The sequence below is a fragment of the Chrysemys picta genome, chromosome 6 (assembly GCF_011386835.1).
Source record: "Chrysemys picta bellii isolate R12L10 chromosome 6, ASM1138683v2, whole genome shotgun sequence".
In the NCBI taxonomy this organism is placed as follows: domain Eukaryota; kingdom Metazoa; phylum Chordata; order Testudines; family Emydidae; genus Chrysemys; species Chrysemys picta.
The window spans coordinates 93,712,949-93,731,073 of NC_088796.1; the positions used below are offsets into that span (position 1 = coordinate 93,712,949).

The 18,125-nt window shown below is 39.9% G+C and overlaps 2 protein-coding genes across 3 annotated transcripts in view; one reads left to right on the forward strand and one right to left on the reverse strand.

Annotated features, from left to right (window-relative positions):
• The window catches only part of DOCK8 (dedicator of cytokinesis 8), a 132,059-nt gene that overhangs the window by 63,372 nt on the left and 50,562 nt on the right, over positions 1-18,125 (reverse strand). For both annotated transcript variants that reach the window (XM_005296756.4, XM_065549378.1), the window contains 4 exons: positions 13,689-13,848; positions 12,880-13,019; positions 12,254-12,347; positions 10,505-10,667 (listed from right to left, as the gene is read on the reverse strand). In XM_005296756.4, coding sequence (XP_005296813.2) covers positions 10,505-10,667; positions 12,254-12,347; positions 12,880-13,019; positions 13,689-13,848 — 557 coding nt within the window. The remainder of the gene's footprint in view (positions 1-10,504; positions 10,668-12,253; positions 12,348-12,879; positions 13,020-13,688; positions 13,849-18,125) is intronic.
• Positions 4,305-8,681, forward strand: LOC101943302 (uncharacterized). The gene is made up of 3 exons (XM_005296755.3): positions 4,305-4,913; positions 5,485-5,595; positions 6,621-8,681. The coding sequence occupies exons 1-3, from the start codon at positions 4,419-4,421 to the stop codon at positions 6,732-6,734; spliced, it is 720 nt and encodes a 239-aa protein (XP_005296812.2). The 5' UTR covers positions 4,305-4,418; the 3' UTR covers positions 6,735-8,681.

Genomic DNA, 18,125 nt, shown 5'->3' on the forward strand with positions numbered 1-18,125 from the left:
TACTGGTGATTAATATCTCTGTGAAATGTATGTATTGAGACCCTATGAGGAAATATGGATACTAAATGATATTATGTTTTAAAGTCTGTGTCCAAACAGGGAGAAACAGGTTCCCTTCCAGACAGGAGAAAAGTAGCTATTTACCTGTCTACTATAAAAATTATGCATGGTGGAATCAAAACAATGGAAGCCCCATTTACAGACAGGAAGGGAAGAACAGCATGAGGTCATCCTGCCTCTTGAAACAAAGCCACTGAACTTTGGAAGATATAAGCAAAGACAGAAGCCATCTTTGCATCCATCACTAGACAAACACAAAGGAACAGAGCTCTTGCATGCTGAGAAAGATGGGTCCTTCCACCAAGGAGGGGTTGAACTTTCTGGCAACTGAATATAGGTGAGAAAAAGCATTTTGAACAAAACCTGTACCTTGCTAGATTAAGTTTTAGACTTTTAGAGGCATGTTTTCACTTTTATTTGCTTGTAATGCTTTCTAACTTTATCTTTTATACTTGAACTCACTTAAAATCCTATTTTCTTTTGTTAATACATTTGTTTTACTATTAATCTAAATCACCAGTGCTGTGTTTGAATTAAAGTGAATCTTAACTCCAATTAATGTGGCAAGGTGGTGGCTTTTGTGTCTTTAGAGAAACAAACAAACTTTATTATTTCTCAAACTGCCCAGGAGGAGGCAGGACATTACAGAGCACACGGCTTGGGGAAAATTTGGGACTGGGAGTGTGTTGGGCTCACCCTGCAACTAGTAACCAAAGCTGGTGGAAGCCAGAGTGGGGCTGTAGGCAGGCCGCTGGGGTCGGCGCTGCTGAACCAGTGCTGTCTAGCACAGACACTTCAGTGTGGGGCCTACATGTTTGTAGGCTGATTGTGAGGGCCAGTAAGACTAGGCAGGTATGGGTGAAGTAGAGCTGGGTGGGATGTAAAGTGACAATGCAAAGGGGCCACATCAGGGCTCAGGATCTGACCCATTCTGACCCTCTTTCTTTCTCTCTCTCTCTCTTTTTATTTTTTGTGAGTGCTTTTTATGGAGATTAATTTTTGTAAGGGATACCTTACCCTACGACCTCTAGGATGGTGCACTTATGTGGGCAAAACACTCTGGAATTTGATCAGCTGCAGCCACTGATTCTTGTTTCTAGTTGTGGGATGTTATCTTCACACTGCTGTACTGTAAACTGTTCCTTTATTTAGCCAGCATTATACAAGTATCACTGCAGCTAAAGACTGAGCTAGCTTTGCCATTATAAACATCTCTATTTGAGTTTGTTATCTCAGAAACCTCCACTATGTCAATGTGGGCAGCCACAAACTATGACACACATTGTTGAAGACTGAAAAAATGACAACTTCCTGGAGGTCTTCGTACCTTGAACATTGTTGATAAGAACGCTGTGGCTTGGCCAATTGCATACACCAAATAATAATAATCTCAGCATTTCAAAATCATACTAGGGTGAACTTTAGCATAAATGATGTCAGCCCAATTGCAAACTTTCTTCCCAGAATTTTTTTTGAAAGGTAAAACTGTTTTTTCGAACACAGACCAACATAATTTGAAGATGACTTGCATCAGATTTCAGACATCAAACTTCAGGTACAATGTAGTTTAATTAAAAACAACCACCTACCACCCCAGATTTCACCAGTTTAGGCCTATTTGGTGTTCTTTAAAAATCCTTTATGGGTACTAACAAGTATTTTTCAGTGATGCTAGTTTCACATATAAATAAATGGGGTATAGCATGATTCAGTTACTGTTCTCAGGCTGGTGTTAAATGAACACCACCATCTTGAGATCTAAAACTTTTTTTTTAAATGTAAGTAGTTTCAGGTACTACTTCTGCTTCTAAGTCTTTCTGCCAGGTTTTGTTACTTTCAGCTGCATGTGTCTATTTTTGCAAATGCTTTTCTCTCCTCAATTGCTGCATCAAAAACCTCAACACGCACAAAAAACAAAACAAAACCCTGGGAAAATCAACTGACTATCCAGGGGAATAGTGAAGCCTGACTATGTAAAAGGTAAACATACTGTTAAAACAGAAGAACATATGTTTCTCTAATGTCTTTCAGTTTTAGTAATTTTAGTTGGGATTTGTAACTATTGCAGGTACAACATTTTCAGACACAAGTCTGATTTTTAAGTTGAGTTCCTTTAGTGCTAGTGTTTGGACACCATCCATGTTACAAGGTCAAAAATGACGGTAGAAAAATTTCTGTGCGAGTCACTGTCAAGCAATATAAATGCTCAACTGTGGAGAAGACGTTTTGATGTCAAAAGAAGAGCAAAACATTGGCCAAGATAATAACAAAACAATGTTCATGCAAGTCCACAAGACAATAATTAATAAAATAAAGATGACAACATAAAATTTATGCAAATCTAATTTAATTAGAGTCTCTCAGTAAAACCACCGATTCACAGAAACAACCCTTACCGTGCACATAACACTGACTTGGGTTGGAGAACCTTCTGAAGAGAGATCAGCTGTACTGCTCTGTCTAAACACAATGGGGTCAAACCCTGCCCTGACTTGCACACTGTACAACTCCACTGTGGTCTGAACTTGCTGTCCTGTCTTACATCTCCATGAAATTTGACTGCACTGACTTGACCATGTTCAATGGTCAGGGCGGAGCAGATCTATCCTCCACCAAAATAAAATATATGCACAGGCTTTAAGACTTTGACCCTCTTGTGCTTAAATGCCATTACTCATAATTATTGGTTGTGTTGGTTGGTAGTTCTTCATACTAAATTACATGGCTACTTGTGAGTTACATCCCAGTGTGGCTGGGTTCCAAATTTTAATCAACAATAGATATGTCTGTGGATGACTAGGACACAAATACCACACATAAAATTCAATATATCTCTAGGTAGACCCTAATAATACATAACACAGACTGATATGCAAATGTACTGTGATCACTAAATTAACCTGGGCACTTGCTGCTGATGGTAATACATACAAATAATGCAGTTATTTAGTATATGTCAAGATAGTCTCTATTGGTTCTATTGTTTTCACTCATTATTAGGTCTTCAGAAAAATGGCTGTAAACTTTATCCCAAATTGCAGTTATTTTACTGCCTATATAAGCTCATTTTCAATAACTTAGAAAACACAGAAGAAATGGTGCATCAGCAGAATTTTAATATGCTACATTATTTTAAAAGGAAGTACATGCATAAATTCTCAAGATGGCCGTAGTTCTTTGGTTCAGATCCAGATTAGGGGGTTTGGGTATAACTCTGTGAGGTCCATCTCATGGATTTTCCAAATAACCATCCACTCAAGTGGGTGTTTTGTGGGATGCACAAGAGGCAATCGGTTTTGACCTCACAGCCCCCATGAATCCTGGAGATCTAGAGGGAAGGCCCATTCACACTTGTGCAAGGGACCCAACGGGAGATGATAATGTTTCAAGTACCATTAAAACCTGATATTTACTCTGATATCCACTGGATAAGCCAGGAGTAAGGCCTTCCCTTGGGCTCGACCCCAAAGTATGTTGTCCCAAGGGCCTTCTGTGAGTACTAGAAAAAAAGGGAATGGGGAATTTCATGGACTTGTTCAGGGACAATGTTTGTGGACCCACAACTTTCCTGTTCATTCCGTGACAGGGTCTAGGTTCTCTCCAACTGCACCAGCAGAAGGGTTGACTAGGGTGACCAGACAGCAAACGTGAAAAATCGGGACAGGGGGTGGAGGGTTATAGGAGCCTATATAAGAAAAAGACCCCAAAATCAGGACTGTCCCTATAAGATCGGGACATCTGGTCACCCTATCTACTTCCAAATCTAATCACATTAAATCTTTATTAATGAACTAAATGGTTAAATTTCTGATGATCATTAACTCTAGGCTTTAACATACAGCAGACAATATGCCTGAAAGAAACAAAAGAAGTTTCTTGAAAATGTTCCTTAAATAGCCCTAATTTCTGATACTTTTGATAATTATGATGAAATTATTTTGGCCTTGTAAATTTAATAAATAACACTATCCTTGTAGGTACATGACATTTAATGTAATCTAGTACTTCCCAAAATACTGATAACATGTTCCTGTGTAGTCATATGTATTACGTGATATGATACATCATCTCACATGCTTCAATATCTTCTTTTTCCCAGGATGTTTTCGATTTATATAATTTCAATGCAAAATATTTTGGAATTCAAAGCATAGACTCATCACTAACCCACTATTTAAACAGCTGCTCTTTAACTGCAATAGGAAGTTAGGGGTTAACCTGTGGAATTTGAAAATACTTTGTTGATCGCATTCACATTTTCTCTCACTGTGCTGGGACCTTCAAAGTGGTCCATTTGGAAACTTTTCTTAGAACAAGCTGGCAGATCTGTAGGAGGCTAAAAATCTTTACAAGTTGCAATGCACAAAATATCTGTTTTGGTCCTCCTGTGTATTGCACATTCTCTAAACAGTGTAACCAAAGGCAACTATGCATCAAGCAAGAAAGAAATGCCAGGTGCCCACTTTCATTATTCCAGCGAGGAAATCCGTGTGCTCTCTCAGGGTGTCCTGAAGCTTGGAGCTGGGTTAAAGGAGCAGGTTGACCATACTAAAGAGAAAATTACCTACATCTTTCAACAGCTCAGCATTTTTAACAACTCTTTGATAGACTTACTGGAGCAGGTCAGCCTAAATAAGAGGCTGAGAAATGGTCTCACGAAGAAAACTCAGCAACTTGAAACTAGGAATCAAGTTCTGGGCAGGCTCTCTGCAGAGCTCCAGAACCAGCTTGGTGAAGTGATGCACTACAGAATGACTTTCAACACCAAGCTGGAATTTTTAGAGGAGAAGATAGAGAATGCCCTAAATTACAAGACTAACACCAGTACTTCAGTGAGTATGACTGACATTATGGTAAGTACTGGAGTTTTTAACACCTGATCTTCTTAATCTATCTTTTAGCATGATTATTTATTCACTTATAGTGATTCTCAGTAAAAGTGGATACTAGACATAGGACTTTTTTTTAATCCATAAATCTATTACCATATGAGCTGAAAACAGGCTTGTCTGTTTTGCTCTGCATTTTTTTCTTTATTTAAGACGTATGTGGTTATGTGTAAGCTCTTCCGGGCATGAGCTGTCTTTATTTTTGTGCATTTTATAGCTTAATAATTACTAATTATTATTCAAAAACTGTAGTGGTAAATTCATTTACCGCATACAATTAAAAGTAGGACAAAACCTGCAGTCCTTATTCAGGCATAACTCTTATTGGCTTCATTAAGAATTTTGCCTGCATGGGGACTACAAGATTTGCCTCTAAAAACAATGTTCTATTCTATTTCTGATAATTCCTCCAGCTAAAAAAAAAAAAAAATCACATTGAAGATGCCCCAGTATTTTGTGACCAAACCTTGGAACATATCAAAGATTTTTGCAGCTTCAAAGTAATCTTTTCTTCCCTCCCCACCTCCTTTCTTAGTCTTTTGTGCAAACTCAAAGCGTAAGAATTGATGAGTTGCTTACTGAAGTGGAGCTGCAGCAAGACCAAATTAGTATACAAGATGCACTCATTCAAAAGTTACTGAAAAAGGTAGGCTCTTCATAACTTTTCTTCCCCATTCACCTTTTCACTACTGGCCTTTGTTTTGAATTTGGAAGAATACAGTGATCCACTGAACTGGTAACATTATTATGAATATTATTTATTTGTATTGTGGTAGCACCTAGGAACCCATCATACTAGGTGCTGTACAAACATTATAAAAAGAGGGTCCCTGCCTCAAGGGCTTTTCCTGTTATAGGGGGAAACAGTCATGATATGTTTTTCCTAAAAGGGAGATGAAAGACAAGAGATCTGCCAAAATTCTTGGCACCAGGAGTTGGGAATTCAAACAACACCAATACCAAAAGCTGGCACTAATCCTCTAAGTCAGGGTTTGGCAACCTTTCAGAAGTGGTGTGCCGAGTCTTCATTTATTCACTCTCATTTAAGGTTTCGCGTGCCAGTAGTACATGTTAACGTTTTAAGAAGGTCTCTTTCTATAAGTCTATAATATATAACTAAACTATTGTTGTATGTAAAGTAAATAAGGTTTTTAAAATGTTTAAGAAGCTTCATTTAAAATTAAATTAAAATGCAAAGCCCCCCGGACTGGTGGCCAGGACCTGGGCAGTGTGAGTGCCACTGAAAATCAGCTCGCGTACCACCTTTGGCACGCATGCCATAGGTTGCCTACCCCTGCTCTAAGTACTGTATAAATATCATCAACCCATGTCACATTCCTGCATGGCAGGAATTTTACAAATGGGATACAGCCACTCGCCCACGGCTATGCAGGGAGTCAGTAGCGGAGCTGGTTTCAGAATTCAGTGGCTGCAGTCTAATGTCTCAACATTCTGCCTGCCAAAAGAATGGAGATGCATACTTGTTGATTAATGGAATCATTTGATTCCTATGTATCTCTAGAAGACTGATGCTCACTTTAGTACCTATAGAACGAAAAACTTGTGATTTCCCTGTATACTTTATAAATGACTTACATTCACTTTCTGTTTCTGTAATTCTCTTTTATTTTTAACCACATTGCATTGTTGTCGTTACCTTTTGCTACACAGGTTAGGCCAAAAAGCAAACTAGCCAGACAGCTGAAGACCAATGGAATCAGGAAGAAAATAGCAGATTCTTCTGAGATGCAGAACACAACATTATCAGTACATGAGAGTATATGAAAGACAATCACAGGATTAAAATATTTTACCAGTGATCTATGCAGTGTAAATGCAGATATGCTATTAGGATTTCTATCTTGATTTAGAAGGCTAATATGCAAGATAGCTAGGGGCTGTCTTGTTCAATAGTTGTTATCTTTTAACAAACTGCATGGCCAAGGTACTGAAAAGTTTTGCAAAAATATTGTTATTGTAGCGTGAATATGACAGTTACCTACTAGCTTGCTCCTAACAGAAATGTTGTAGATCCGTAAGCACTAGTTACAAAGCAAATATTTTAAGGTACTGAAAATAATGAGTGCATCTGATTTTTAAAAAAGTGTTTTTAGACATTTCTTAGAACTATGCTTTATCATGAAGATTATGGAAATCCATGTTTTATTCAGTTTCTCAGCTGACTGACTTGACTGCACAATGATCATCATGCCATATGGTACACATTTCACCAATCGTATATTACATAACAAATGCAATTTGTTATGGCATGTCGGATGTAATGCATCAGTTGAAAGCACTGATACACAAGCTATATGCAGGAGGAATACTTGTGCCACTAGATTGCTGTTTGCTAGACTTTCATTTTTTCATGGTTTGTGTTATGCTAAGTAACATATAACAGAATTCATTGCTTTTGTGTATGTGCACATGCGCACTAAAATAAAAAATTACAGTAACTTCAGGAAACCTTATAAGCAGGTGTGTGTGTGTGCACACACACACTGAGCACAAGTGGGGACTGGCTGGAACTACTCCTGGATAGTAAAAACAAGAAGTGGGATATTGTGTCATATCCCCTCTACCAATAGCAGTGGCTTAAGTACTGCTCTTTTCTGAGATCTATAAAGAAGCAGGGAGGTAGCAAGACAGACATAAATGGGGCCTCTGATGGCAGGAACTCTGAGGGTAATACATGAGCAGGGACCCACATTCTTAAACAAAGAGAAATGAAGTGAGCAATTTAAACCCCTTGGAAAGCTACTTGAGTTATAGAAATATTTGAACGAAATGCTGCAAATGGAGAAAAAGAAATTAATTTCCATCTTCTCTCACACATGCTTAAGACACTGCAACTTTCCTCATTAAAACGTGTCTGGGTCTAGAGTGAAGAAACTGCACCCTCAAGTGGCTGAACAGCACAGATACACAGTACTATACTGGAATAATGACACTCCTAAAGCATCTTTACTGCTAAAATAGCTCCACCAAAACCACTTACAGATGGTTAATTTTCCTACTCCCATGAAATTTTAAATCTTTACAATGAGATCAGTCACACATCTCTTCATCCTTCAGCATTCCTTACAAATTAAGGGCCAAAATTCTCATCTCGGTTATACCAGTGCAGCCCACTGGTTGTCATAACTATTCTGAAATGTACATACAGATAGTATTGCAGGAGTTAAGCATCTATACTGGAAATTATGTTTTCAAAACCTTGGCGTTGAGGCAGGTAACCAGAAGCAACAGGTTCCTTTTGAGCAGGAGGTAGCAAATGCTTCTCTCCCCATCTGGTCACTGTGTGTCTCACCTAGTTGCATACAGAGCCAGATGCTGATTAAAAGATTGCAAAGTGAACAAGAGAGGGAGACCCCAGGAAAAAACAAACAATCTGCAGGGGGTGTCCTGGTTATGAAAAAGAACAAAGGACTGTCCTGATAGTACCAGGGGTACCAAGAAACACCCTGCATCTTTCACCGAGGAGGCAAGTGGACAGTGGGACTTGCCTCATGAAAGGGTGATCACAGCCAAGTCTGGCTGCTAGATGCTGGGAGAACTTTGGGTGAGCATTGCTCTATAAAACAGAAATATCTAGTTAATTAAATCTAGGCTCTAGAATGCTCATAACCTTTTTATTTTACATGTAATCTTTTGTTTCCAGTACTCCTACTTGCTATTATTCGAATCCCTGTACTTTTTAAAATAAAACTTCTATTTGTTTTCACTATACTTTTATTTAAGTTCTGTGTGTTAAGCGGAGCAGTGATCAGAGCTGCAACTGGTAAGCCAGGGTGCACTGGTACTTTGGGAGCAGCTAATCTGGAAATATAGAGGAACGGGGCTGGGCACTCCAAGGAGATGCTTGGGGTTGGAGTGTGCCTATCGCTAACCTGTAGCTGCTAGAGTGTGGGGCCTGTGGAAGCCTGGAAGGAAGTGCTTGTGTTGCCTGTGACCAATGGAGTCAGAAAGCTGACCCACAACAGGCAGAGACAAGGCTTCCTCATGCTAAGAAGAGGTGGTAGCGAGGTGTCTCACAACCCTGGTGTGACAGAGTGTAGGCAGTGAACAGGTGAGCCTGCACTCAGATCACTTAGACACCAACTTGTTCCCCAGAGACAGCTGACTGAGATAATTAGAGAAGCAGGCTGGTGGGCTGGGTGGGATACAGAGCCAATTAGCCCATCAGCCCAGTCTGAAAAAGAGGCACAGGAAGGAAATGCAGAGGGGAGTGAGAGTGGGGAACAGGGCTAGCTGAGCCCAGCCACACAGAGGACTCAGGGAAGGGAGACCTCTGTTCCCTCAGGTCCTGATGAGAGGGCCAAAAGCGCTAAAGATATTTCAAACAGACTGTTGCACAGGGACTATAATGGTACTGGTGGAAGGCATTCAAAAATAAATGATGCTGTGAATGCACACTAGTGGATAATGGGCAGAATCTGTGGGGCAAGAAGGCAGGAGTGAAGACACACCCTGCTACACCTGGATACCCCCCAGGAAGCATCACACTCCCTGACTCATTTGTGATAGTCAGATCTCCCCTGCTAATCAAACTGGCCCTGCTGTCCAAGTCCCAGTCCTGTACAGTATACTCAGCTGTTGATTTTTAAAAAAAAATCTGCAATACATTCTCTGTTCCTTTCATCAAATTTCAAAAACAAATTCATATATTACAGCTAAATCTATACATAATCCCAGAACATACCTTGAGTCACAAATCTCCATCCTGTGTATTATTAGCATTACCATACAGTACATCAGTGTGTTGAAGAATATTCCCTTGATATTCATAGCTCATTTGGGATTAATGTGTTGCCAGGCTAGTAAGAAATGATGGGACCTATTTTGATTTGTACTCTTTAGAACTTTTACCTTTTTTAATCAGTCAGAATAGTCTAATACATTTTACGAAGTGATATGATATAGAGAAGGGATCTTATTCATGGAGTATACAGAGCAATAAACTGCATCTTTGGGTAGTTAGATGACACATGATAACTACAAAAGCTGTTCAGTACAAATATGCTCCAATGCTGTGAATGTTACTCCTATTATATGACAAGATAAAGGATACGACAAAATCACAAATGAAAATATAATTAGTCTTGTGTCATGAGCGGTTTAAAATTCAAGGCATCTGTTTTCCACGGATGTCAATGGGATTTTATAGTTAGAAAAAAAGACTGGGAGTCAGAACTTCAAGGCTAAGATTTTTAAACATGGGTGCCTAAAGTTAGGTTCCTAAATTCATATATAAGCAGCTATGTAAAGTTGTCTGAGTACCTACTGAAGTGAATGAAAGCTGCTGGTTCCTCAACACTTTTGAAATACTTTGCTCATGACATTTACAATTGGACTGGAAAATATACTGCGGAACATACAGTAGGGATCCTATCTTGTATTGGCTAATGAGATTAAAGAATGGTTGTAACTTTACAGGCTTAGATAACCTAACTTGTTTTTCAATTTCTAGTTTCTATGAATCAGAGAAAAATTATACCATAATTATTTTGGAATATGGGTTTAACAGTTTTCAAAAAATCCATTTTTCTTACCTATAAACAGTGTGGGGAACATACACTTCTCGAACTGGGAACTCCAAAATCTCTTTCTGAGGACGACTGCGGTTTTCAGGAAATGGTTTCACTTGTAATAACTCAGGGGTGAGACAGCAACTGAGGACTTCTGAAGCTGGAGAGATCTCCAATTTAAGTGATCCTTAAAAAAATTACATGATAGCTCAGCCCACCATTAAAAATAAGTAATGAAAAATAAAACCAAACCAAACATGCATAAGGTCAAAAGAAGTAACTAGGAAATATGAATTTGGGTTTTTAGTTTGAGGACTGCAGGAGAAAGAAATCTTGGTTGGAGAAAGTATTTCGTTATCTGAATACACAGGGAAGTAACCCACATAGATCTCTACACATCAAGATAAAATCTCTCTTCAGGTTTCATCATCATCACAGTAAATCCAAAAGGAACATGGCCTCCTTGCAGGTTGAGCACTTCCCAGATTGATCTCTGGGCAGGTCCTAAAGGTGATCTCATGGGATATTCAGTTTATGACCATCACTGGCGATCTTATCACGCCATTGAAGCTTTTGGCACCTACATTATCCCCATCCACGTAGTGGCATTCCTTGGCACACAAACTTTGGAATGTGTTGGTCTTCCAGTTTAATAATATGTCCATATCAAGAAAGCCACCAAAACCGAACCAGTTCTAATGGAGGTGGTTTCTGGGTTCAGCTTCAATTATCCTCATTTCTGATCTTGTCCTGACACTTAATATATGGAGCAGCTGATGAAGACACAAGACTCTTTGCACATTCACATGTAGACAGGAAGGAAGGGATACCATATACTGAGTTGACTTTCTAGTCTTGTCGATTCAAAAAGGATAACATTTGTTCAGGGCTTGAATTGGAAATAAAGTAGTGATGCTCTCGCTAGCTTTGTGCGCAAAGCAAGCACTGCCTTACTTAAGATAGTAAAATGAGGTGCAGATCTTCAGAATATGATTTTCCATATTTTTTCTTGCTTGCTGTGACCAGCAGTGAAACTGTTAACAATGCTAACATTTAAACTGTCATAATTAAACTTAAGATTTAATACTCTATTGAGATGAATGGGAGCAGTTCACACCGTCCAGAGCTGCTCTTCGGGCTGCCTACAGACCCGGGCAGTCATCCCTGCAGTGGTTACATTCAGTTCACTTTTTAGAGATTTTTCTTAGCAACCACAAGGGCTAGAGACATAATGTATTGTAAATGAAAGCTTAGAATCTGGAGCACAAGGAAGCCATCACAAAAAAGCACCAGTTGGTCAAGCTGTTGTGAGAGGCCAAATTCAGTCTCTGCCTCTGCTTAATTAACACTGGGTCAATTAAAAGGGAAAGAGACTAAACATTTTAATCACCCAACCCAATCTCTAATCCCTGTTCTAACAAGGTATTAGGGAACCAGTAAGGATCTTGAGATTCTGCTTTAATCCCATTCTCCTCAAAAACTTCAGGTAAAACTAAAAAACCGAATGAACCTATTGTAAATTATTGATGAAAACAAACTAATTTAGAATATAAAAATAACTATAAATCTCTGTCTGCCGGGGTGAACAAATTAGAAGGTCAAAAATTAATGGCTGGCTTGATGAAGTCATTAATAAAATAAGGAAGTTCCCTCATAATACAACTTATAGCCCTAAAAACCAAGGGGATAATTGCACAGGAGGGCTGAGATTTTCATTGGTGTTTACTGGAGTTAGGTGCCTATATCTCATCCCATCCTAAACACATTTCGTACCTGGGATGGACTTCACTCTTCTCTGCAAGGAGGAAGATCTCTTGTAGTCAGTTAAAAATTTGAATAGGTCTTCATCACTAAGTCGATCTCCTTCCTGTCAGGAGAAAGACAAATTAATACTGCTATAAGGGTACATCGTATGGTTACCTACTTTCGTGAATTAGATATGTCTGCAAGACAAAGGCCTGGTCTACACTGGGGGGTGGGGTGTCGATGTAAGATACGCAACTTCAGCTACGAGAATACCGTAGCTGAAGTCGACATATCTTATTCCGACTTACCTCCCGTCCTCACAGCGTGGGATCGGCAGCTGCGGCTCCCCCGTCAACTCCGCTACCACCGCTCGCTCCGGTGGAGTTCCGGAGTCGACGGGGAGCACATTCAGGGATCGCTATATCGCGTCTTAACGAGACGCAATATATCAATTCCCGATAAATCGATCGCTACCCGCCGATACGGCAGGTAGTCTGGACATACCCAAAGAGTGAGTGGGTAACTCTGTGTTTTGTATGAATTATCCTTTTGTTCCCCACTGAGCAGCATTTTTTCAATTCAGTTCACTTTAGTACACGTTTACGAGCACAATATAAAACTCCACACACTCTAAAATAAAGAGCTTACTGTACCTGTTTTATAAAGGTGTTGACAGTCAGAGTGGTCGCTTTGAAGTTTGACACAACATAATTGTCCTCTGAATTGAGGCTCCTCTCAGAAAGTCTTCTAGCTTGTAGCATCATCGTTCTTCTGTCACCAGTAGTTCCTTTCCCTTCAAGAATAAATTATGTTTTAAAAAATTCATCTTATTTTGTGTCACTATAAAGTCTATCATAAAGCATGACATATATACCTGAATTTAGTACTAAAACACCACAAGCACCTTGTGATCTCAGGGGAATATCAAAAGACCTTAACTTCGTATTTTCCATCAACTCAGTGTAAGGCTATGTAAAACAATGTAGTAAGTGCAGTATTTATTCTGTTGAGAGAACATCATTGCTGCTGCGGCACGATGCTATTCGTTTCTTTAGCCCATAGGATGACAGGAGGTGAGGCAATCTGGTGTGTGCTATTGTTGGATTGGGCCTTCTATTCATAGTGGAAGACTAAAAGGACTGATCTTCCAGCAATATAAATCAAGAGTAACACCACTAAAGTCAATGGGATTCCACTGCCATAAAACTGGTGTGGAATCAAAGTCAGGGCTAGAATGCGTGCAGTAGGAATATGTACATCGTGCATAAGATCACATTTAGGGGCTCCAACTGACGAGTATGGCAACTTGTGAGTATTATGGGGGAAATGAAGGGAAAGCTGAGCAGTTCTTAACTACAAAACTGTTGTCAAGAGAATGCTCTGATCCAATGACACATTGGTACCCTATTAACATTGCTACTAAAGCTTCACGTTGCATTGATTAGAATAATAAAACTATTACCATTTAAACTTTCTGTTTCAGACATTTCTTTTTCAAGTGTTGAAAAGTTAAAGAAATTGGTTAAGCTTATGGGAGCCCAGGCGAAAGGCATCCGGTATCTCCCCAAACGCTGACAGAAGGACTCAGCTTGGGCTTTCAGTTTCTCAACCTTTTCTTTGCTCTAAAATAAAGAAAGGAAAATACAACATATTAAAAGGCCTAAATTTGACTATGACTCTATGAAGGCAATTTTCAATGTGTCTGCTCAGCCTCCTTCAATTTTGTTTATACAGGACCCAATGCAATGACTACTGAAGTCAATGGGAGTCCTTGTCATTGTACAAGGCACATATTATACAAGGTCAGCTCGAGTACACGCAACTGCAGAGATGGTTTCTCTCTTTCTAGGTGAAATTCACCTTTGTGAAGAGAGCCAGCTGAAGACTTAGACGTCACTTAAGTCAACTTACATCCTCAAAAATGGGACTTACTTGTTGCATGGGCCTTTTACTGACCCTCTGCACAGGGGTGAGCTTCCTCCTCTGTCTCTGAAGAGCTCACCTGGGAGGTAGAGTGGTGCAGGCAACTCACATCACATACAGTAGGGCACTGAACTGTAGTCAGATTATAACAGCTTTCGTGTGACTACTGACCAGGTCCAAATTTGAACTAGTGACCAGAGGTACAAGATAAAGTCCCCCCTTAAAGCTGAGTAAATAGTACCCATTATATAAAGAATCAGTAATTATATATTTACAGTTGAGTGTATAACATGCATTCTTGATATTCACCATAACAAGTCAATAGATGTCATTATTATATATATTCTGAACAGTTCCATCAGAATTATAACCCTTCTTTGTCTGAAATTGACATTCTAAGGCTACGCTAGCTAGCGTGTGGTCCCCTGCTCATGTACACCTGTTCATGCTAGCTTTCATGGAGCTAGTGTGAGTATAAATAGCAGCGTAGCTGCGGTAGCACGGGTAGTGGCAGTGGAGGCACAGCTTAGCTATGCTGTGTACATACCCACCAGTTTCAGGCCGTGTCTCTGCTGTCCCTACCCCTGCTACTGCAGCTACACTGTTACAGTAGAACCTCAGTGTTACGAACACCTCAGGAATGGAGGTTGTTCGTAACTCTGAAATGTTCGTAATTCTGAATAAAACATTATTGTTGCTCTTTCAAAAGTTTACAACTGAACATTGACTTAACACAGGTTTGAAACTTTACTATGCAGAAGAAAAATGCTGCTTTTAACCATCTTAATTTAAATAGTATGGGGAATAAGCAGGAAGAACTGGAAGTGCTAATAAATAAATACAACTATGACATTGTTGGCATCACTGAAACTTGGTGGGATAATACACATGATTGGAATGTTGGTGTGGATGGGTACAGCTTCCTCAGGAAGGATAGACAGGGGAAAAAGGGAGGAGGTGTTGCCTTATATATTAAAAATGTACACACTTGGACTGAGGTAGAGATGGACATAGGAGACGGAAGTGTTGAGAGTCTCTGGGTTAGGCTTAAAGGGGCAAAAAACAAGGGAGATGTCATGCTAGGAGTCTACTACAGGCCACCTAACCAGGTGGAAGAGGTGGATGAGGCTTTTTTCAAGCAACTAACAAAATCATCCAAAGCCCAAGATTTGGTGGTGATGGGGGACTTCAACTATCCGGATATATGTTGGGAAAATAACACAGCGGGGCACAGACTATCCAACAAATTCTTGGACTGCATTGGAGACAACTTTTTATTTCAGAAGGTTGAAAAAGCTACTAGGGGAGAAGCTGTTCTAGACTTGATTTTAACAAATAGGGAGGAACTCGTTGAGAATGTGAAAGTAGAAGGCAGCCTGGGTGGAAGTGATCATGAAATCATAGAGTTTGCAATTCTAACGAAGGGTAGAAAGGAGAACAGCAAAATAGAGACAATGGATTTCAGGAAGGCAGATTTTGAGAAGCTCAGAGAGCTGATAGGTAAGGTCCCATGGGAATCAAGACTGAGGGGAAAAACAACTGAGGAGAGTTGGCAGTTTTTCAAAGGGACACTATTAAGGGCCCAAAAGCAAGCTATTCCGCTGGTTAGGAAAGATAGAAAATGTGGCAAAAGACCACCTTGGCTTAACCACGAGATCTTGCACGATCTAAAAAATAAAAAGGAGTCGTATAAAAAATGGAAGCTAGGACAGATTACAAAGGATGAATATAGGCAAACAACACAGGAATGCAGGGGCAAGATTAGAAAGGCAAAGGCACAAAATGAGCTCAAACTAGCTACGGGAATAAAAGGAAACAAGAAGACTTTTTATCAATACATTAGAAGCAAGAGGAAGACCAAAGACAGGGTAGGCCCACTGCTTAGTGAAGAGGGAGGAACAGTAACAGGAAACTTGGAAATGGCAGAGATGTTTAATGACTACTTTGTTTCGGTCTTCACCGAGAAGTCTGAAGCAATGCCTAACATAGTGAATGCTAATGGGAAGGGGGTAGGTTTAGCGGATAAAATAAAAAAAGAACAAGTTAAAAATCACTTAGAAAAGTTAGATGCCTGCAAGTCACCCGGGCCTGATGAAATGCATCCTAGAATACTCAAGGAGCTAATAGAGGAGGTATCTGAGCCTCTAGCTATTATCTTTGGAAAGTCATGGGAGACGGGAGAGATTCCAGAAGACTGGAAAAGGGCAAATATAGTGCCCATCTATAAAAAGGGAAATAAAAACAACCCAGGTAACTACAGACCAGTTAGTTTAACTTCTGTGCCAGGGAAGATAATGGAGCAAGTAATTAAGGAAATCATCTGCAAACATTTGGAAGGTAGTAAGGTGATAGGGAACAGCCAGCATGGATTTGTGAAGAACAAATCATGTCAAACCAATCTGATAGCTTTCTTTGATAGAATAACGAGCCTTGTGGATAAGGGTGAAGCGGTGGATGTGGTATACCTAGACTTTAGTAAGGCATTTGATACGGTCTCGCATGATATTCTTATCGATAAACTAGGCAAATACAAATTAGATGGGGCTACTATAAGGTGGGTGCATAACTGGCTGGATAACCGTACTCAGAGAGTTGTTATTAATGGTTCCCAATCCTGCTGGAAAGGCGTAACGAGTGGGGTTCCGCAGGGGTCTGTTTTGGGACCGGCTCTGTTCAATATCTTCATCAACGACTTAGATATTGGCATAGAAAGTACGCTTATTAAGTTTGCGGATGACACCAAACTGGGAGGGATTGCAACTACTTTGGAGGACAGGGTCATAATTCAAAATGATCTGGACAAATTGGAGAAATGGTCTGAGTTAAACAGGATGAAGTTTAACAAAGACAAATGCAAATTGCTCCACTTAGGAAGGAAAAATCAATTTCACACATACAGAATGGGAAAAGACTGTCTAGGAAGGAGTACGGCAGAAAGGGATCTAGGGGCTATAGTGGACCACAAGCTAAATATGAGTCAACAGTGTGATGCTGTTGCAAAAAAAGCAAACATGATTCTGGGATGCATTAACAGGTGTGTTGTGAGCAAGACACGAGAAGTCATTCTTCCGCTCTACTCTGCTCTGGTTAGGCCTCAGCTGGAGTATTGTGTCCAGTTCTGGGCGCCGCATTTTAAAAAAGATGTGGAGAAATTGGAAAGGGTCCAAAGAAGAGCAACAAGAATGATTAAAGGTCTTGAGAACATGACCTATGAAGGAAGGCTGAAAGAACTGGGTTTGTTTAGTTTGGAGAAGAGAAGACTGAGAGGGGACATGATAGCAGTTTTCAGGTATCTAAAAGGGTGTCATGAGGAGGAGGGAGAGAACTTGTTCACCTTAGCCTCTAAGGATAGAACCAGAAACAATGGGTTTAAACTGCAGCAAGGGAGGTCTAGGTTGGACATTAGGAAAAAGTTCCTAACTGTCAGGGTGGTTAAACACTGGAACAAATTGCCTAGGGAGGTTGTGGAATCTCCGTCTCTGGAGATATTTAAGAGTAGGTTAGATAAATGTCTATCAGGGACGGTCTAGACAGTATTTGGTCCTGCCATGCGGGCAGGGGACTGGACTCGATGACCTCTCGAGGTCCCTTCCAGTCCTATAATCTATGATTAAATGAAACAAGCACAGAAACAGTTTCCTTGCCTCGTCAAAACATTTTTTTAACTTTCCCTTTATTTTTTTAGTAGTTTATGTTTAACACAGTACTGTACTGTATTTACTTTTCTTTTCTTTTTGGTCTCTGCTGCTGCCTGATTGCGTACTTCTGGTTCCAAATGAGGTGTGTGGTTGATTGGTCAGTTTGTAACTCTGAAGTTCTACTATATTTATATTCATGCTAACTCAATGAGAGCTAGCACAAATATTTGCACCCCTACTCACAATGTAGACATAGCCTAAAGGTGAGATACCTTTAGAAGTCCAAGAAACATTATCATTCCCCTCCTGAGAGGTAAATAATGATTAACTGAACCAAT

What these genes read in the sequence shown, in the direction of transcription:
- LOC101943302 (XM_005296755.3), top strand. Translation starts at nt 4,419, where the DNA reads ATGCACAAAATATCTGTTTTGGTCCTCCTGTGTATTGCACATTCTCTA. An exon ending in TGAGTATGACTGACATTATG is followed by an intron (nt 4,914 to 5,484) that starts GTAAGTACTGGA and finishes CTCCTTTCTTAG; the next exon opens with TCTTTTGTGCAAACTCAAAG. An exon ending in TTCAAAAGTTACTGAAAAAG is followed by an intron (nt 5,596 to 6,620) that starts GTAGGCTCTTCA and finishes TTTGCTACACAG; the next exon opens with GTTAGGCCAAAAAGCAAACT.